We start from the raw sequence: 21445 nt of genomic DNA on the forward strand, positions 1-21445 counted from the left end.
CACGCAAGCTTTATTTACTTATTTAACATTTCACCCAGCTCAGACTATGGAGGGAGAGTATCACTTTAGCTTTCATAACCCAGTGTGCAGTTGTCATGTTTATTTCTCTAATACAATGTGCAAGGTTTATGCATAGGATAACTTTAACTGTAATTTGAACATCTTGTGCATTTTTAGAGTGTTGTCTGCAGAGCTTGACTGGAGCAGAGACTCCACAGCTCCATGCCTTTAAGTGGTGTTTGCTATTAACATGTGTTATGTGCACAATTAGATGTCGATTTTTTTTTAGTCCCTTCTCTATTTGTAACATTTATTTTCCATGCGTAGACAGGACAGACACCTCCAGACCCTTCCTGTGACCGACGCCACTGCCCCCTCACAGGATACACCTTGAAGCTGACCCTCAAATCTGCACATCCAGCTACGAGATGCTAAACGCTTGCCTGAGTGCCTGTAAGGGAGGTGGCAGGAGTTAAACTAGCAAATACCACAACCGCAGCCACAACTTCCTTCTGACTCTGGGCCCCAGGTCTGGGCCTGACGCCTCAGCACCAGCACGGCTCCTCCTCGGTGACACAAGGTTCCCTACGCCAACCCACTGCTCTCCTCTCCCTGAGGAAACTGCTGGCAAGTGGCTTCCAAGACATGGCTCCACAGACAACTGTGCGCAGGGACATGCGCTATACACAGCTTTCCCTGTGGGATAAGACACGGCCTCAGCCCTAGGACCTACCGACCGTCAGCCCGCCACAGAGCGGCCGCCCACCCTCGCTCACAGCCCTCGCTCACAGCCCCCCCTCACAGCCTTCCCGCCCTTTCCCGCGCCGCCCGCCACAGGCCGGCCTCATCTCCCCAGGGCGCATGCGTGCGGGCTCCGCACCTGCGCACTGCCCGCGGAAGGCGTGGCTGGGTAGCCGGTCTGCGCATGTGCGGAGGCCGGCAGCGGCAGCCGGTACGCGGGCGGCTGGGGAGTGGGGAGGTGGGGTGAGGCCGCCGGGCGGAGTGGGGTGGCGGGTCTGGGATGGGGGCAGTCGTTTTGTGGTGCTTGGTGGCGGGGAGAGGAGGGGAGTGAGGTGATGGGGCAAACCTGCTCCTGCTGCGTTCTAGCTGGGAATCGCCGCGGGGTCCCGGCCGCCTCCCGCCCGGGCTGACGGGGTTAGAGCCGCCCCCCGAGTTGAGGCCCGTCCTCAGCCCCACGGACGCGTGGCTGAGGGGACCCTTATCCCGGTCCGCGCTGCCGGGGCCCGGGGTGGTCTTTCCGCTCAGCCAGGGCACGCCTGTGCCGGCGGTGTCCCGGCGGGGCGAGGGGGCTCGTGGCACCTGAGGGGAAGCAGAGCGGTGTGAGGCTCTTCGGTTCTGTCAGCTTTTGTGCTAAAATGCAGAAAGACGTGCCAAGAGTAGATGTTTTAGGACCAATACAGTCAGAGAACTCCTGCTAAATCATCACATCCGGCCATCAACTCTTAACTTGTTGGGCTTTTAGTATCCTTACCGGAACTCGGCTGGAAAGAAAGTGCTTTTTGTCCCTCCTGATGTGGCTGGAGTGACACGAACAACCTCCTTCGTACATCCTCCCCCGGTCAGGAGCATCCTGAATTCAAGCTGTGGCTGAGAGTAGTCCCTGTGTCAGCATTGCCATGTAATCTAAATTGTTTTGTGAACACGTTGCTCTAAGCATCCTTTCTCTTGTCACCTCTAGAATGGGATCCTGTTGAAGATTAAGACACCTACATATAGTCTACAGTAGAGATGTAAATTTTCACCCAGTGGCTTAGATGTGTTTAGTATAAGTTGACACGTGCTAGGGTGTTAGAGGAGCAAACCGGGCTGGCAGGTACGGTGTGATCAACAGGCGATTCGTACTTTGCTGGAGTGCAGTTGGGCAGCAGGGTGGAGAAGCTGAAGTGCCTTATGGCTTTAGATATGTTTAGGACACTTAGTCAAGCCCTGTCCTTATTTAGTCAGTGGAGGGAAAAAAGCTGTCCTTTTAATTCCATGCAAACTTTTCTGTCTTTTCTAAAACTCCTCCCCTCTTTGGTTGTCTTCTGTTTTGGAGGCTACTGTCTTTTTTTCTTCCATGATATTTATTCCTAGCTCATTTTTAGAGAGCAACTTTATCAAGCTATTCATTTTTTTAAAATCTTCATTCCATTTTGTATAGATTCCTGAATAGCAGGGTGGACAGGTGGTCATACCTGTTGAAGGCTGATCTTGCTGATCTGATAAAATGAGCCAAGGATATTTGCATGGTTGACTGTATGGGAAATAATTTGCCTGATACATATTATTATGTTTGTTTTTTCGATAGCTTCATTACTTTGGTTTCTCATACTTATTATGTGTTTGACTTGTTTATTTTTCAGGTTGTTTTAGACTTACAGTTTCTTGATATCTAACTGTAGTTCTTGTTAGCTGTGATACACTTACAAATATGTGTAATTTGAAGTGTTGAACTTTATTATACTGGCATTACTTCTGTTATTTGGGCTATCCTTTTTTTCCTTACTAATTCCGCTTGTTTTTCTATTGATGATTCTACAATCCCAATTTTTACTTCAGAAAACACTGAAGGCAAAGTGTAAAAATAAAAGAAAAAAAATCTTTCTTCAAATGTATTTATGGAAATACTTAATAGAGATTGGTCCCAAAGTGAACTCTATTAAGTATTTCCGTAAATACATTTGTATTTATGAACCTCCTTGTAGCCCAATAGCTCCCCTGTTAGTGCAACCCAGTATTGCTTTTTTGCTTCAGAACAGTTTGTTTTCCATTTTCCATGCTATTTCTGATCTCCTTCTGCTAACGTAATCTTTTCTCACGTGGCATTGTACTTAGGCCCAACATAACACATTTGGCTGTAAATACTTATATTTAAATGTGTTTGGAGTGCTTTGTTCATTATCTTTGTCTTGATAACTTACAGATCTTCCTATCTGTGGATGAGAGATCTTTAGTACCCTACCTTAATTTCCAAACATTCATTTTACAAAGCATAATCCAGCTCATGAGGTTACTTCAGTTCTCTCTCTGCACATCATCCATATCATTACAGACAAATGTACCATCTTTCCAGCAGTTTTAGAAGCTGCAAAGTAGTATCTTTGAGATGTTTTTCCATGTTCTGTCACTAAAATTGAGCCTTCCCAGTGTTTGGACAATCAAGACCTGCAGTCTTCCTTGACTACTCCTTATCTAAAAGGTAGACTGTAATTATTATTACAGCTTTATCTGACTCATTTGGGCTTCTACTGTTTTTAAGGAGTACTTCCAGTCTTACCATCAGCTGGATTTTCTTCATATTCCTCTGCTGCTTTTAAGCTGGGGTAAGCGTTTCTGTTAACATGTGAAGAGCTATTATTTTGTCATCCTGATCTTTCCTTATGCCCTACCTCTTCTCTGTTACTTGTAAATCCTAGTTTATGGGCTGTCCAGGGAGGTGGTGATCTGTGACTAATCTACTTTCCTCATTTTATTCCCTTGCTACTTTTAAATTTATATAAAACTAGAATGAAATATGTATTTCTCCAGTTAACTAAACTATGACAATTCTTTGTTATATTCATTTGCTCATACTGTGTATGCCTTTCTCTATGTATAATGCCTTACATAGTAACGTTCGGTTTTGATGAAGTCTCTTAAGTCTATCATAATTATACCATTAGCCTGAGCTAGAATGTTTAAATTTATGTCAGTTCCTGTTCATTTTCTTCCTTTATGTATATGACAGCAAATGAGAATTAAAACATTTTATTTTCCAGATCATTTTATTTCTTGTCCCTGCACCTCAAATGGGACATGCATGTTTAGGTGACTAACTACAGGAACATCAAAATGCCTAATCTTGAACATCCAGCGTACCCAGCAGCTACACTACTTCACTTAGAAAGTTTGGTGCCATGTCGAGAATCCCAAGTGTCCATGTTGCTGTCAATATTTGGAGAGGTAGAGCTTTTATATTGTACGTTTGAATAGAACAAAGAAGTTCTGCTGTCTCAGAGGGGAGAGTAGCAACTTAAGAGTTTTTTGTGGTGTCATTTTGAACATACGTTGATTGTCTCTTTCTTGTTTGTTTTTTTTTTTGTTAACCATCTTTAACATTAGTGTTTGGCAGATAGATTCTGGTAAGTTTGAAGGTTGAAAGCTGTTTTGCATCTGGAAGGACCTAAACAAATTTACAGCTATTTGTGCATTACTGTCTCTGAAGCCAGGCTTCTCCATGATTCTGTTTCATCTTTGCCAGTTAGTACCAGGAAGTAAGTCTGTCCCCTGATCCAAAGTTCTAGGGTATTTTTTTTTTCAGTGTCAGTTTAGAAATTCTGTTGGGTTTTAGCCTGTTAATCTAATGTCTGTGTGCCTGAATTCGAAGTACATTAAATTGGTCTGATTATTACTGAAATCGGTCTGATTCTTGGTTCTATTGCTGGCCATAAGATTTAGAAATCACTGGCTTGTTAAGTGATTCTGTTACTGCTTGGCAAAGTTGTATTAAAAAGTAATGGAGGTCTTTATCTGCAGACTTAAAGGCAGTTGATATATTGATTTATATTCACTTAACAAAATGGAAATTAGTATCTGTTTCTGGTTCTGCGTTTAATTATAGATAATAATTACATCAAATTACAGCATTTAAGTTTTATGTATTTAGTACAAGCATAGTGGCAACAAGTCTTAAAAAAAGAGATACTTAAATTCTTGTTAAATATGCAGGTTAGAGTATCCACATATCTTGCACAAGATTGCCTTCATCTTGGATTAATTGAATATTGTCGTTTTTCATAAAAAGTGTCAAATTTATTTTTGTATTCATTTTTTAAGTCAAGATTCTTAGAAACGAGAAAAACACAAAAATAAATACCTGTTTAGAATGAAATAGAAAGAACAAGTTAATTATTTTCATCGCAACTTAAAAAAAAAAATCCATGAAATATACAGCATCAGTACCATTAAATAAATAGAGGTATTGTATCAAATATTGCCTTGTGAGAGAAAAGTGAGTTCCTTTACTATCTCCTCCACCAAACTATTTAGTTCTTTTCTGTTTGGTGTTAATGGAAAGAAAAGCAATTTGTAGTGTTTGCAGAAAGTAGAATAACATAAAGCTTGTACTTTGTGCTTGCCAAGGTGATGTTTCAGTTAGTTAACTAATTTGATTTAAGGTCCCACTGCTTTTCTCTCTTTCTGTTTGGGTTTTTTTTTTGTTTGTTTTGGTTTGGGTTTTTTCATTCTTTTTGGTTTGTTTTGTTTTTCCAGTGAAAAATGTATCCTCATGTTACAGCAGTTTCACTGGTAGCTTTATGCAGTACTTGATTCTTGGGACCTAGTCTCCCAGCATTTCAGTGAAGATGAAACATAAAACTTGATCACTTTGATTCCATAATAATTAGCGTACTTTATATTTAATGCCTCAATTTAAAAGGTAACTTTTCTTTTGGAGGGAAACTTTTTTGGTAAATCTTTTGTCTGATGAATGACAAATAAGAATTGAAACGGCAACAACTTTTTTATTTTTCCTAGCGTCAGCAGTTTAGTTTTCCATCCATCTTTATCTATGGACATACATCTAGTGGTAAGACCTATGTGACACAGACTCTTCTAAACACCTTACAGGTAAGATGTTCACAATGGATATTGAATTTAGAAATTATTTTTAACAGATGATCCCTTAAACTAGCTTCTGCTTTCTCAAAATGGATTGTTTCCTCAGCCGTTTCTGCCTTTTTGATTCTTCTTCTCCACTTAGTGTGTGATGAATGCATTGTTCTTCTCACTAGTGCGCTTAGGATAAAATGAAGTCGTACATACTGACATGTGATATAAATCATATAACCTTTCTAAGAAAAAAAGGAGCAAAATTTTGTTTAACTCTCTAAAAGGGACTTAACTTGAAATAGCTCCAGTGACAAGTACTCTTATAATGATTCCAGTTCAATCTGAGAGTCACTTACAGTATCCCTTTTTTGAAACTTCTTGTAATTGTCCTTTAAACTAATTTTACTTGTATATGAAGAGAGTGAGAGTGTATGTGAAGAGCAGTGAGAAGAGTTTAGTAGTGGAATTTTGTTTTATCTGTTTTGTGTTAACAAACTCATTTTAATTATATTCAGTTGGAGGTTTGTGATCTATTTAAATGTAAGCCTAAGAGCTTAATGTTATTGAAGTTGTTAAAAGAATTCAAAGCGAGCTTTCAAGCTATACAGGTTTGCTGAAAAAAAAGTGAGTCTGAAATGGTGAAATTCACTGGCTGAATATCAGGCAACTACTATTCTTCCTGATACTGATAGCTGTAGTCAGAGGGAATGTTGTATTCATTGCAGCAAATTTGGTTAGTTCCAGTCAGCCCCCTCGTAGAAGCAGGAAAATCTGTCTCTCACTTGAAAAAAGAAACAATGCAGGAGTTCGAAAACGTTGGAACAATGTTGCATAGGAACTATTGATTTAATTCCTGAACAATAAACAATTATTCTTTTCCTTAATGAATCGCCTCTAAATGGGAAAAAGTGTATTGATAGCCCTTTTTAGTATTATATTTTCAGAACCTGTTTGAAAAACCCCCAAGGAACAGGATGCCATTCACAGTTTCTAATGTAATAGAATTAATTCAACGGGTGTGTTTGCATTTACTAAGTTTGGTATTGCCAGGTCTTTGCTGGTGGGATGGATCTTATTCTCCCATGCCAGTACTGTTGCTGCTTCCTCCTGTATGAGCATAACTTCCATAAATGTTAGGACTCGATGTTCTTTTTCATCTTCACCATCCAAGATAAACTTCCTTTGGATTCCTGCTCTTAGAAAATAGTGTAGGAGTTAGAAGTTAGAAGTAGGTCAAGGAGGACTGATAAGACAGATGTTGTTGGAATAGGTAAAGTGGAAACACTGAAAATTCATTGTACAGTTTTGAATTTGGAGCCTTACACTCCTAGGAAGCTGTGACTACAAATTCTCTTCTCCCCAACTGTTAAGGAAAAAAAAACCTGCTTTAATGCTGTCCACTGGGACATGACATATCCTTGATGGTTAATACTGGAGTTGCTATATGTTACTAACCTTAAGTAGGAACTTTGTCAGGGATGGATTTATTTCAATTGCAAGGACTGCAGGCAGAGAAACCTCCTCTTTAAACATCATGTGAAAATCTGAACTACATAGAAGTAGTGCGTCATTGTGGCTGAAGATGTTTCTTACAAAAATAGTTGTTTTGAAGAATGACGTAGAGAGGTACAGCTGTAAGTCCATTGCAGTACCTCTCTGGTCAGAGGATTTTTAGATACTAGGTTCTTGCCACTTTTGTGGCCCCTTTTTTTCTGCTAGCAGATGTGTTTATTCATGTTCTAATTTTTCCCCAAAGAGGTTTTAAAGTCCTCCTAAGTTGAAGGATGTCATCACAGAAATTTCCATCTAAACCCATTAGTGCCTATGTTTTTGTCAGTCATGTACTTCAGGGATTTAAATCCAATGACAGGTGCCTACATCACGCCTGAACCATAAAGTTCCACTTATTTGTTCTCATAGCCCTGATACTTAAGGCATGTCCAGAGTGCGTTTATCTGCAGGACTGGGTTTTATACAAAACAGCGATTTTGTCCCTTTCATTAAAAATTCTATGGAGGCAGTGGTCATGATCCTTTTTTATGCAGTAACCTTTTGTGCAATGCGCCTAACGTTGTGCAACCCACTTGCAATATATCTAAAGATGTGACCAGACCTTGGAAAGGAATAGGATTTAAGCAGCAAGCAACTCTTTCTACAGAACTTCCTATTGCCAAGTATAGGTATCTCCTACATATTGTGGTGGTCTGAATCGCATCTGAGGCACCCAGCTTTCCTTCTCCTATGGAGGTGCAGCATTTTGAATTGGTGCTTTTGGAGATGTAACCGCTTTCTTTAAACAGTGTTAAAAATAATAAGAAAGCTTTTTGTTACATCATGTTGGAGTGGCTTGCCAGCATAGACCCACACTTTCCCACATCTGCTGAATCATATGCCATATATTGCGTTTTAAGCAGCAAGACTGGAATGATGTACTCAGATTTTTTTGTTGTTATGCACACATGTTCCTGTGTCAGAAGTTTAATTTTGCAAATAATGCTTATGTATCCCAGTGACTAATGTTTTCCAGAGGTTTTAATGTTCAGTGTAAAAAAGAGCATATGCCTTACCAGAGACTATGGAGTGATGCAAATAATCTATTTCTTAGAAATAGAATTGCTAGAAAATTACCTCTTTTGCCTTATGTAGGTTTGTGTACTGGTACTATGTGTCTTTAATTTATAGACAAATGACCTTAACTTTTCAGTATTACTAAATTGGTACTTAAAAGTACATTTTATGGATTGCCATAAAATGTATCATCTCATGCTGTTTTTTTTCCACATTCTCTTTACTCTGAAAAGATCTAGTTTTCTAAAAATGTTCTGCACAGGCAGGCTAATTACGTGTGTCTGATGTAGAAGCTTGTGTTTTATCATTTGTATGCAGTGAATACCAAAAATATTCAAGTAATTTTAGGGAGCGTGCTCCTAGATTACTTTCTTTGTAATGTAAGTTTGAGAAGTTTGTTATCCAGACACTTTAATTTGTAATTAACTATTTTATGATACTGTAATGTGTTAGAATAATCTATCTTTTCTCTGATCTAAATTCTATTTAGTTTTTTTTTTTGTGTATTGCTCACTGTTTTTAAACATAGTTAGAAGATACACTGTATGTTTCATATGAGAATTCATCAGATCTCTCTTCACTTTGTGGTATTTAATATTTTGACTAAGTAAGTAATCATTCTTTTTTGGCAAGTTTTTTTGGTTTATGGTGTGTATTTTGTTGTCAGGGTGTGGGTTCTTTCATTGTCTTATCTGGAAGGAAAAACTGATTTTGAAGTATTTACACTGAAAAAGCCAAATAGAGTTGTATTTTTTTTTATCCTCTTCAGCTTCCTCATGTGTTTGTGAACTGTGTGGAATACTTTACTTCACGACTTCTTTTAGAAGAAATTCTAATCCAGTTGCAAAACTGTTCTTCTGAGACAGAACAGATTTCTCAGGTGCCTTGTGATAATTTCAATGACTTTGTACGTCTCTTTAAACAAGCTGTTGCGAGTCAAGAGCTTGAAGATCAAACATTATACATTGTAAGTAACATAATTTTAGTGCTCTAGTTTCATTTTGGTTGAGAGTAATTGTTATCAATTTGTATGTGAAATGTGCGCATTATAGATCAGATCACAAAATTTCCCTGTGGTCCTAATTCGGAATCTGTTGATACTGTTTAGATTTTTTTCCCTTGGTTTACTGGCTTTAGATTGGGTTCTGTATTTTTCCTGGTTTTAGAACTTTTTATGCACAAAAACTGTGTAGCATAACTAATAATGAACATAAATTATACTGCATAGTTAAATTAGGTATGTGGTAATACTACATATCTAATATACAGCTTTGTTTTTCTGCAGTCGAACAAGTAGTTCATAATTGCATGGCACATTCTTCATTCTGTTTTACAGGTTAAAGTTAAGTTTTATTTCCATTTAAAAATACTTAACCACTGAGTTAAATAACTTCATATTATGTTTAGTGGAAACAGTACTGTCTTATAGTTTCCTACAGCTCATAAGGTTAATAAATTTGACATGCTTCTTAAAAATTGAATGAAGAGAAAAAATGTACCAGTACTTACAATAGACAAGAAATTATACATTGATAATTCATTTTAATTTACTGTCACAAAAGTGGTATTGCCATCTTTCAACAATTCCATAAGAACAAAATTTAGCACTCAGGTAACCTTTAGGGAATTTCACAAAATACTTTATATAGTAAAACTTTATTTTCAGATTAATATTTGAATTAAAAAAATGTTCTATACCATTAAAGAATGCTTCATGTGTTAAAGTATTAAATTAGCATTTCAGTTCTGTTCTGCATGGGAGCAGGCAGGAATGGGGGAAATCAATTTATGTATATTAACCTGCGTCATCTGTATTTATTGTAGAGTGGTTTAAATTGAGAATGATGGAAGACCAGCATGCTGGTAACATAAACTGTCAATGCTAATTTATTCTATTTCTTTTTGCTAGTAAATAATGTAGTATTTCAGCCCAATTAACTCAGCAAATTAAGATAAATGTTTACTTTCATGCAAAGGATTCTAAATATTTCTCTTAACCCAAGAATGGGTGCTGAATGCTTGTGATTACTTGTGAAAAATGAATTTATTCATTCTAATTACCTGAAAAATTGGAACTGATATAACTTGTAGTCATTCATACATTTACAATATTTAGCACTTTACAGCAGTGACAAGATGCTGTTTTTAATGTAAGTCAGCAGACAGTTCTAAAATGTATAGTTTTTTAAAAAAGCTGAAGGGTGATGAATCTATATTAAAACTAAAGAATAACTTGTGGATTTATAGGCCTGTGAGTAGGCTGTTTCTGTGAACCACTTGACATATTCCACAAGCTAGGGTCATGGTATGGTTTCTGTGCTGTAAATAGAAACTCTGGTTTGTTTCTCATTTAACTAAAAAGTAAGATATACTTAAGTCAAGACCTTAAAGCTTTGCGTTTGGTAGCTGAGTGTCACTGGGTCCAATAAGCAGTATTTTATTGGTAAAAATATGTAGCCTCTATTTGGTCAGTAATGTAAAGCAGCCTTCATCCCTGAAATCATTTATTGTATAAATCAAATGCAGTATAAAATCAGATGTTGTACTGTAGTTTTAAATATATTCCCAAGAAGTGTGAGCTATTATTGCAGAGATACTGCTCTTTCAGGTTTTTTTTTCCTGTATGGTGTGATTTTGAAATACGGATTCATAAAATGTTTATTGGTTGTCCACATAAAATTCTTTTTCTTACTGTGGGCAACAGAAATGATAGATGTCTTAATGTTTTGGTGTGGGGAGGAAATGTAAAAGGATAGAAAAATACAATTTGCTAGGGACCTATAGTTTCTCTTTCAAGAGCAGTAATTCAAAAGAAGTAATGAAATTCAGAATTTAGATTTATATAGCAAGTAGTAAATAAAACACAAAAGAAACGTGTTTCTATTCTCTTTTTTCATTCCTGTCAAGATTTTAAGTATACTGGGAATATGAATTATTTTTTTTCTGAAGGATAGCCATGTGTGTTTTCATGCTCCTATTTCTTTTTCTCTAGACTCCAAAATATGTTAGTTGTTAGATAGTGTGTTTCCTGTTTAAGCTGTACATATGCTACGTATTTGTTAGTGCCATGCCAGGTTTGTATGCAACACAATAAACCCTGTAAATTTCTAGGCTGCAAGCTATGGCAAGAAATATTACGCTCAAAATTCAGTTGTGTGAACTTTTTGAAAATATTGGCACTTATTCCTGAAAAATAATTTCATAGTGGGAAAAGATAGCTCTCCTACAGTAAGCATGTTGATATAGTGCTGCAGTACTACACATAACTTTTAATATAAGAAGTAATATAAGAAGAATTTTGGACAAAAATTGAGCTTTCAACTCAAAAAAAAGTGAGTTGTTAATGCTATCACGGCTTTGTCAGTGATATTCTTAATTAAAACTTATCTTCTAATTCTGGCTGCCATAAGGCATGAGAATGTTGCTTGTCTGGGGATTGTGTCTTTTTTTTTTTTTTTTAGATGGTGGAGCTGCTTGGGCTTCCTGGAAGCACACCTGAAGCAATTATCCCTTTGATGTTGCTTGTTTAAGGGGTCTTGATACTTAAGTGGTTTCTGCTGTCCAAGAGCCATTGGTGAAATGAATTTCCAGCAGCTAAGAATTAATTTTAAGTCTATGTGAGACTGGAAAGCGACATTGTCTATATTGTAAGATTGTTGTTTTGTTAAAAGGTACTGGATAGAGCAGAGCAGCTGAGGGAAATGGAAGCAAACATCCTGCCAGCTTTTCTTAGGCTTCAAGAGTTGGTAAGTAACTGAATGTGGTATGTGTCCATCTAGGCTCACAGGTCAAGTGATTCTTTAGATGAGAAAAGTTGCACAGTTAATTCCCCCCCCATCATCAAATGGTGGTTGTAAAAACTAGAAATCAATCCAGAATTTAAACATTGGCAGGTTTTTCTTACACTCTTAATTTTTTTTAAAATTCTGTTTAATAGTATCTTGTTTTGTGATATGTGATCTGTTATAGATGATTTTGAGGCTTGTGTCAGGTGCATAGCAGTCTTTTCTAGAGTATTTTTATTTTTAAGAAGAATGTGACATTTTTCTCCTGTTCATGTAAAGTTTTGTAATAATTGCAGAAAAAATAATTTCAGGCAGACTATAATCTATAAGGAGAAGCTTCAACGTTAGTTCCTATTGGCTTGGTACAAATAAATAAATAAAACCCCTTTTCGAGTTTGTCAGATGTTTGTGTGGGAATCCAAAGTCTGCTTCTGAGTCAGCTGCAGATTCAGAGAGCTCAACCACATTGAGTGAATCCAGCATTGGAAGCATGAATTTGCAACTGGGGAAATATTTGTTTTCCTCAAGTTTCTCCCATGTGAAACTTCACAGTGTTGGGTAGTGGCTGGCTTGAGCATGGTCAGAAGACCACCAGCTATTTGTTTGTGGCTGGAGCTGCACAGCTCAGCAGCTGCGAATGTGCTTTATGATGGCAGAGAGTTTTTACACTTCTACTGGAATTGTGCCGGAGTATGTTTCTGATTGAAGTAAACCACTGTATCCTTCCCTCTCTCGCTTCCGAAGTATCAAAGCGTATGCCTTGGAATAAGGAAAAATGCTGCATTCTCTGAAAAGAAACTGAAGACAAAACCGGACGATGGTGGTACTTTGAAATATCTGAACATCTAAATAGCTGAAATTACGCCTTTTATCTCAAAACTTTTGTATGGTACTCCTAATCTTCCAGTGACATTGATTTCTCTGTTTGCTGCTTGAAGACTGATTCACAGCTGTGTTCTTAATCCTGGCAGCTGATGCATTTTCTGGCTCTTTTTGTGTGTTCTGCCCATGTTGTGGATTTTGCTGTCCCTGAAGCAGAAACAACCTGTCTGACAGAGAGAAAGGAGGAAAACTTGGCCAGCAGGTCGAGGGAGGTCATCCTCCCCCTCTACTCTGTCTTGGTGAGGCCACACCTGGAGTACTGTGTCCAGTTCTGGGCTCCCCGGTTCAAGAAGGACAGGGAACTGCTGGAGAGGGTGCAGCAAAGGGCTACCAAGATGATTAGGGGACACAAACATCTCTCTTATGAAGAAAGACTGAGGAATTTGGGTCTCTGCAGTCTGGAAAAAAAGACGGCTGAGGGGGGACCTTATCAACACTTATAAATACTTAAAGGATGGGTGTCAGGAGGATGGAGCCAGGCTCTTCTCAGTGGTGCCTGGGGACAGGACCAGAGGTAATGGGCACAAACTTGAGCAGAGGAAGTTCCACCTAAACATGAGGAGGAACTTCTTTACTTTGAGGGTGGCAGAGCCCTGTAACAGGCTGCCCAGAGAGGTGGTGGAGTCTCCATCTCTGGAGACATATAAAACCCGCCTGGACGCGTTCCTGTGCAACCTGCTCTAGGTGACCCTGCTCTGGCAGGGGGGTTGGACTAGATGATCTCCAGAGGTCCCTTCTAACCCTATGGTTCTATGATTCCATGGTTCTATGATATGACTGCTGTTCAGGGACCAAAAAAACATAGGATAAGACTTAAATATGCTGGAGAAACACCCAGAAAAGTTGATATGTTGAAGGGTGACCAAAATAAGGAATATTTTTTTTTTTACTATGAAATGTTTTATTATTTATTGACCAAAACGTCAAACTCAAGGCAAATATATTGTCAACTACAATGTGGTTAAAAAGAGTATGTTACTATGCACAGCCTTTATTAGTAACTACTTAAACAGTTGGTACACAGTTAATACTATGGTTTTGTTTTGGGATGTTTTTTGTTTGTTTTTAAAAGACCAGCTTACCTTTAAAATAAAGTACTAGATAGCTTGGTTTCAGAAAGCACTGAGCTTGCTTTTGCTTTTTAATTCTTCCTGTTTGTTCTGAAAGTCTGGGTTTAATTACCAAAGAAAAATGCTGTCTTAATTTTGGGAGTAAGAGATGGAATCTACATGGTATTGTCTTGTACCAGAGCTCTATCACCCCACAAAGCATGGCGCTGAAATGGCAAAGGATGCAGAGAGATCTCAAATGTATGAACGTCTTGATTAGGCCAGCTGAAGCTTTATTACTATGCTAGTAATTTGTGTTAAACTGCAAATTTGATCATTTTTGTGGAACATAAAAGTCACAATAATAATTTTTGTCATTGAAATTGTAATATGCGGTGTTATTTTCTTTTTTCTGTGTGTCTCTGTCACTCTATTTTTATTTTTTTTTCTCCTTCCCTCTGTAGAGTGACAGAAATGTGACAGTTGTTCTGCTCAGTGAAATAGTATGGGAACTGTTCCGTCCAAATACTGGATGCTTTGAGCCATTCACCTTGTATTTTCCAGATTACAGCATAGGTAAACTAATTCTTTAATCTGCTTTTTGGGGGTTGAGTAATACTTTGTCAAACAACATCCAAATGTTTTTTTCCATGCTTATCTGTGCGCATCTACAGAATCCGGAATATGTAATAGTTACTGGAATGTAAAAGTCTATATTCACACAACCTCTAAATGTCTTGCCAGAACATCTCAAAGTAACATTTTGGTTCCATTCAGTGTGCTGGTTCTTTTAATCAGTGTAGGTTTTGGTGGATTCTGTATTTTTTAGTGATGATTATAGTTTGTTCTTCCACTTAACTTGTAACATGTAGTCAATTTATTAAGTTAGCTTTAAATAAGCAAAACCTATTTTTGTTTAAACAGGACACCTGCAGAAGATCTTGTCTCAGAATCATCCCCCAGAATATTCTGCGGATTTCTATGCTGCATATATCAATATTCTGCTTGGTGTCTTCTACATGGTCTGTAGGGACCTGAAGGAACTTCAGCATCTGGTGAGATGAGCTCCTTTAGAGTTGCGTGGCGGTGTGCTCTCCCCTTTTTTCCCCCCCGGCTCCTGCTCAAGCCATGGCCATGTTTGGTTTGGGGTGTTTTTTGCCAAATAAGCTCTGAAAGTCTAGATTTATCATTGAAGATGGTGTTAAACCACGACATATGGACAAAGAGAAGATCATAAAGTAGTTTGGATTGGAAGGGACCTTTAAAGGTCATCTAGTCCAACCGCTCCTGCAGTGAGCAGGGCCATCTTGAACTACATCAGGTTTCTCGGAGCCCCATCGAACCTGACCTTGAATGTTTCCAGGGATGGGGCATCTACCACCTCTGGGAAAGCTGTTCTGGTGTTTCACCACTGTTAGCATAAAAATTTTCTTCCTTATATCTAGTCTAAATCTACCATCCTAAGAACATGTTAGCTCAAAACACGATTTCCCTAAAAATCCATAACAAAGCTTGCAATTGTTTTGGTGGCTGTAAAGGGTTTCCATTGTTATGTAGTTTTCTGGTCAGAGGCAACAAAGGCTGCGCTAGTGAGACGCCAGTCTGCATGTGGTTCACCCAGCCTGGAACTTCTGTTAGGGTTTTTGAGCTCAAGCCGTTCCTCAATATCAGAGTGACTGAGAAGACCAGGCTCCCTGTTTTCACCTGTTGGGATAAAGAGATAAGTGTGATGAAACCTTTTATGCCTACTGATAAGTATAGTAGAAGCAATTGCTGCAACTGCAGCAGTTTTTGAGGGACAACCACATTACAGATTTGGTTAATGATTTTTTTTTGTTGGTTTGCAATTCAGTCTGAGGAAGTAATGATTTTACTCTTTCAGGTAATGGTAGGCCTCACTGTGCTTCTTTTCTCTTCAAGTTCTTTTTATGTGTGGTTATGTGACTTTGCTCTTATTGCTACCTTCTTGCTCTCGTGGACTTCTGTAATCTCCAAATAGCCTTCTGTTGTATTCGTTTCCTGGACTGTGCAGTGGAGTGCAGTTGCTTTCAACATTTGAAGGAATTAACTTCAATTACATGGTCTCAGCATGTCCAGCCTCAAGTTTTATTGGTTCCTATGTTTATTAAATGTAACTTGCCACCCAGCATTCTTTATAGTTAACTTTATGGTAAATGTAACTTAAAATTTGAAACATTTTCCTATATTATTTGAGTGTAAAATTTTCACTTGATTTGCCTTCTACGGGGGATTTTAAGGTAACCAAGCAGCTACAAGCTACTTCTGTTGCACAGTTTTACAGAAACATGGCATATTCATTTGACTCAGGCCTAGAGAAGCAAGGATGGACATGAATAGCTAAGTCAAAAGTTCCTGCGATATAGTCATGCCTGAAGGAACAAAAATAAATTAAAGTATTTGGAAAAATGAGTTTGAGCCATATATCAATTGAAGAATGTAATAGCAAACAAACTAACAGAAGAAAAATAAAAATTACCTGAAGGTGACCTTTGCATAAAGAAAGCTGAATAGCAATAACATTTATCAGCTCATCATATTATTATTTACATAGCCGTACTGTGTACAAGGAAATTTTATGAGTTTGAAGTGATCAGTGGTTATGGCCAGTGAACAAATCAGTGCTGGTGAGATGATCTGAATGTCCTGTTTCCATCAGGAAAACATAGCTAAACTTCAGCTGAACACACCCATTAACTCTACAGGTTTTATATTGAAATGAGATTGCTGAAATCTGGAGACACAAATAGAAACCGGGGTCACAGTTCTCCTAGACATGTGCTTGAGTTGCTCTGCTTATCAGAATAATTTCATTAGCTTTAGATGCATGGTGTGTGTGTGTGAATTACCAACATTATGAAAAGATTTACGTGATTGGACCCTAAATTCTTTTTGTGTTTGACAAGTCTCTTCTGTAGAAGGTAATGACAGACACATACAACTCTGTAGGATTCTGAACAACTCCACAGTGTCTAATATAAACTCTTAATGTGTATGTTATTATGCATGATTATTAATAAAACATTCTGGAATTATATTAGTTTTATATGTGGAAGTTATTGCATCGAGTTCTGTATAGTAGTGCAGAGATTTAATAAGGTGCACTAGGACAAAAGGAGCATGAAATGTGAGAATTGTTATTTTACAAAATTCTGTGTGATATTGATGTAACGATTTTAGAAAAAAATCTAGATTACAACCTTGTCAAAAATCTCTTAATCTTACCTTAGGCAAAAGGAGTTTGTTTGAATATGGAATGTGTTAGCAGAGTTTGGGGGTTTTTTTTTGGTTTGTTTTTTTTAAAATAATTTCTGCTTGTGTATGTGTAAGTATGTGTGGCCTACTTTTGAACATTTTGGACAGCTTCTGAAATGGAAAGTTTTATCTGTAAAAGAGTAAAAAAAAGTTGATTAATACTTTTTTAATTGCATTTCAATGTTTAATTACTATGTTACTTAAAGAAAAAAAAATGCAGCCCCTGAGTACAGTAAACACATTTTGCTGAGATCAAAACCAAGTAACCTGTGATAGATTGTTTCTGTTTGTATTTTAATCTACAGAAATATTGTGACATTTTACAGTACAATGTTTGGAAGCAAGCGACGTAATTATTGACTGAAAAATAATTTAGTAGTTTTGCAAAGTAATGAATTACGCAGCTTGTTACTTACTGTAGCTAGATCAAATATATAGCACCTTTTTAATATATTGTACTTTTATTTTCTGTAGGCAGCGCTCAATTTTTCTAAATACTGTGAACCAGTGGTCAGTGGAGAAGGTAAGCTTCTGTCCTTAATTTGAGTGGGTGTATGAGAGTGCAGGTGCCCCCCTGTAGGTTTTGTGGAGGACTTTGCTTTGATCCTTGTTGTGTTGTGACCATTTCTGTGGTCACAACAGCATTGCTTATTCCAGTTGCACCCAGTAGGCAACATTTGCAGCAGCAGCAGTAGATGACACTTGTTGGTGGTGTTTTATGGAAATGAGATGGAAATACCATGAAAACTTGCTTCCTTTCTATAAATGTTTCTCCTCAGTCAGCCACCAGGACTTCTGCAAAGTAATGGGATAAGTTGTTTCTCTGTCAAGTCTAAGAGGAGAAAATGAGAGCAGAGGTTCTGCCAAACTGTCCCAGAGTATCTCAGAATATCTACAGAGAAACCGCCTTGTGTAGTAGCATGTGCGTGCAAATGGGTGATGATGGTGCATCATTCTAATACAGTATTTTGGAGTCAGGGCTTCAGACTTATTATGTCATGCCTGTGACTATTTAGGTGTCAGAGATAAGAGTTTTAGTGTTGTGTGAGCTAAATTTTTAACAGAGTTGGTTCTGGCTTGGTGCAGCAAATGAACGTGACACCCGCAAACTCTGGAAAAATATAGAACCTCATTTGAAGAAGGCAATGCAGACTGTTTATCTCCGGGAAATATCCAGGTAATCGGGGGCTGTTTGTTTTGTTGATGATGATGTCTTTAGCAAGCTTGCTCTCTAAATATTTACTTTTTCAGTTATGTTTCATGGCTAGTGTTTCTTTTTTGCTAGATGGAATCATTTTTCTTTAATGTGCATTTCTTTCTTGCCGTATAATGTTAGAATAGTGTATCTCAGGAGGGAATTTTTAAACAAAATGGTGTTTGTCGCATATTAAATATCTTCTAAGTAAAGCAGTGGCAGCAGTTTGTGTTCCCTTTTTCACTGACGTTCATGCAGATAGATCCATTTTCTGTTACGTATGTAACGGCCAGACATGGGAATCCATCACCAGAATATACAGGTACAGTTTAAATCACATGTGTAAAGTTGACTTGGCAGATCCTCACTGTATCAAGGATACATGCAAGCCTCAAAATTCTGATGCAACGTGACAGATTTTGAACTTCTGTATTCTTTAGCTTTCTTTAGTAGATCTAGGTTTGTACATTTACTGTCCTTTCTGACCCCTTGTTTTGTTGTCCAACCGCAAAATTTTCCTTATGCGGAAATAGCATTTTTGACAGCTGGTGTCTTGCCAGCGGGCAGAGTTTCTCTTGGTGTGGTGTTAGATTCCTTGTTTATTTCTTAAGTGCTAGAAAAAAGAAGGTGGTGTTCATTTTTAATGGTAGTAATCGGCTCAGATTTAATGTCTTCTCTATCTTTAAGATGAGTGATTCTGGTGTTACACGATGTCAAGAGAGATAATTCAGTAGTGTTTGATTTCTTTATCTTCATACAAACGTAGTGATTTTTCCTTTGAATGTCACTGAGGCTGTAGGGTATTCCAGTAACTGAACCTGGATGTATAGTAGAAGTCGTTGCTGAATGTTTTGGAAAAGTGATCGTTCCTTCAAAAAGAGAATTGATTTTGTTCCATATAAGCTAGACTTCATTGTACAATGAGACATTATTCTATTTGCCTCAAATGTGTATTTATACTCAATATTGATCTTCATTACACAGTCTACTCAGGATCTTCCTGACTTCTTATATTATGTAATTGCCTACTTTAATTAGAGTGTAATATAAGATTATGACATAAAATAGCTTATGAATTGTTTCCAAATAACTAGTTTTCCCTCGTTACAGTTTTCTTTGGTTATAAATTGGAGCGTTACTGGGTTTTTTGTTATAAATTTCAGCTTCCTGTGTAATAGTTCTAGGATTTACCTCTGTGTACCAGTAAACGCTTGAGGAATTAAAATGACCATTTCATTTTTTTCTGGCCACAGAACTGTAATTACTCTGGGGTTTTCTTCAAGTTGTAAGTTGCAGTAATAGAACTTCATTATCGGCTGTCGTGCTGCCTGAACTGAGATGAAAATGGAACTTTTTTTTCCACCTGTAAAATAGACATTAGATAAAAATTTTGCTGATTGATGATTTGGTTGATCATTCATTAAAATTTGAGTATTACATAAGCTCTCATTAAATTGTTTTAATAAGTTTTAGGGCATATGGCTGATAAACCCTAATACATGATGAGTAAATCACAGGATTTTAGTTGAGGGACGGTCATCTAGAACTTTAAGGAAAAATAAAATATGAAATCACTGGTGCTTTAAAGCTGTGTTTTTATCCCCTTGTGGTATACAAAATGATCATCTAAAATCATGACATCTCTAACAATGTAGTTCCTTAAGGGAAGTTTTAAAGTGAAAGTTTTTGCTATTGTTTAGGAAAACACCAAACTACTTGCAGACATTTTTCACTAATAAGATGTTCCATCTTGATGTCTTCAAAGGTTTTCAGTGAAGAGTGAATATTGCTTTGTTTTTTATGTAGACTTCAAAATTACACTATGAAGTAATTATAGTATTCTTCTCACTAGCATAAACAGTTATTAAGCAGTTAAAAAAAATCAAAACTATCAGTGTTTTTACTTCTTATCCAATTCTGCATTGGTTTTGAAACTTACCAGTGATAGTTGGACGGAAAGAAGTTGGTATTTTACAGTTAGCTTGTGTTCACTTTCATACCTTACTATAACTGCTTTCCACAGTTTTTTCAAGTATGCATGGTCTGCACGTTACTGAAAGTTGTGTGCAAAGTAATAAGACTTGGTATTTTTAATTATTCTCTTGCTTACTGTATCCTAGCCAGTGTCATGAAATCAAAATATACATATACCTAGCAGGTAGTTTTCTCTGAAAGACTGACAAATACTTCATCTTTATATGTTTGCATTATTGGTCTTTTAGTTCACAGTGGGAGCGCTTACAGCGTGAGGATGGAGAACCTGGGCAGTTGAAAGGTATTGAATACAGTAACTCTGTAGGGGCTTGTAATGTGAAATGTGTACTTTTCAGATTGACTTGGTCGCTGTTATCTGATAATGTGTGAGTGAAATTACATAGATGAGGCTACCTATTAGCATTCAGTTACAGTTCAGGCAAACCATGTTTTTTGAGGTGTTTTACAAAGGACTTTAACTATTTTTACCCCTAGCACATATCCTAGGAGTAATCTTACCAAAGGTCCTCTGTGGGTAAAAGCAGATTTCTTTAAATCAGTATTTCTTATGTAAGAATGGATGAGGAACAGGCTGATCCCTGATGTTTAGACCTCTGTGTGCCAACTGGCACAAAAAGTTTCATCTTTAGACAGTAGGTAAAATAGCCGTGTTTTAAAGCTGTCTTAAAATAATCAGAGTCATCATACTGTTTCCTATATTTGCTGTATTATCAGTAAATTTTCAACGTTGTTCACCAAAGGAGTTTGATTCAAAGTGTTCTTATTAAACTCCCTCCTTCCATCCCCAGATGACCATGAAATACTTTTGTACCTGACAACCCCCAAAAGGGAGACTTTATTTAAAATGCATTTTCTAGGATTTTCAGGTATCTGTGGTAGGAAAAATTGTCTTGTTGGTAAACAGCATTTGATAATAACATGCCTAAAAAGCTATTATAAAAATTTTTACTGTGGATGTAATTAAGCAAATACTTCAGTGCAATATTGTCAGACTAGAAGAATGGGATAGGAACAAATATTTCTGTACTAAACTGTCTGCATGTAAGCTTATTGGGTGTTGCATTTTGTAATTAACATGCAGTACAAAATAGTCTCTTGATTGTAAATGA

The 21445-nt window shown here is 37.4% G+C and overlaps 1 protein-coding gene across 6 annotated transcripts in view; it reads left to right on the plus strand.

The window, feature by feature from the left end:
- The first annotated feature begins 891 nt into the window (after positions 1–891).
- The window catches only part of ORC5 (origin recognition complex subunit 5), a 73539-nt gene continuing 52985 nt past the window's right edge, over positions 892–21445 (plus strand). For 3 of the 6 annotated variants that reach the window (XM_054215073.1, XM_054215064.1, XM_054215057.1), the window contains exons 1-10: positions 1115–3323; positions 3759–3942; positions 5515–5607; positions 8927–9124; positions 11829–11903; positions 14338–14449; positions 14798–14928; positions 17621–17669; positions 18233–18323; positions 20564–20616. In XM_054215073.1, the coding sequence (XP_054071048.1) occupies positions 3832–3942; positions 5515–5607; positions 8927–9124; positions 11829–11903; positions 14338–14449; positions 14798–14928; positions 17621–17669; positions 18233–18323; positions 20564–20616 (913 nt within the window). In that variant the 5' untranslated portion in view covers positions 1115–3323; positions 3759–3831. Of the gene's footprint in view, positions 953–1114; positions 3324–3758; positions 3943–5514; positions 5608–8926; positions 9125–11828; positions 11904–14337; positions 14450–14797; positions 14929–17620; positions 17670–18232; positions 18324–20563; positions 20617–21445 lie in introns of those variants that run through there. The other 3 variants (XM_054215047.1, XM_054215081.1, XM_054215091.1) reach the window with 3 other exon arrangements.

This window comes from Rissa tridactyla, chromosome 1, assembly GCF_028500815.1.
Source record: "Rissa tridactyla isolate bRisTri1 chromosome 1, bRisTri1.patW.cur.20221130, whole genome shotgun sequence".
Classification (NCBI taxonomy): domain Eukaryota; kingdom Metazoa; phylum Chordata; class Aves; order Charadriiformes; family Laridae; genus Rissa; species Rissa tridactyla.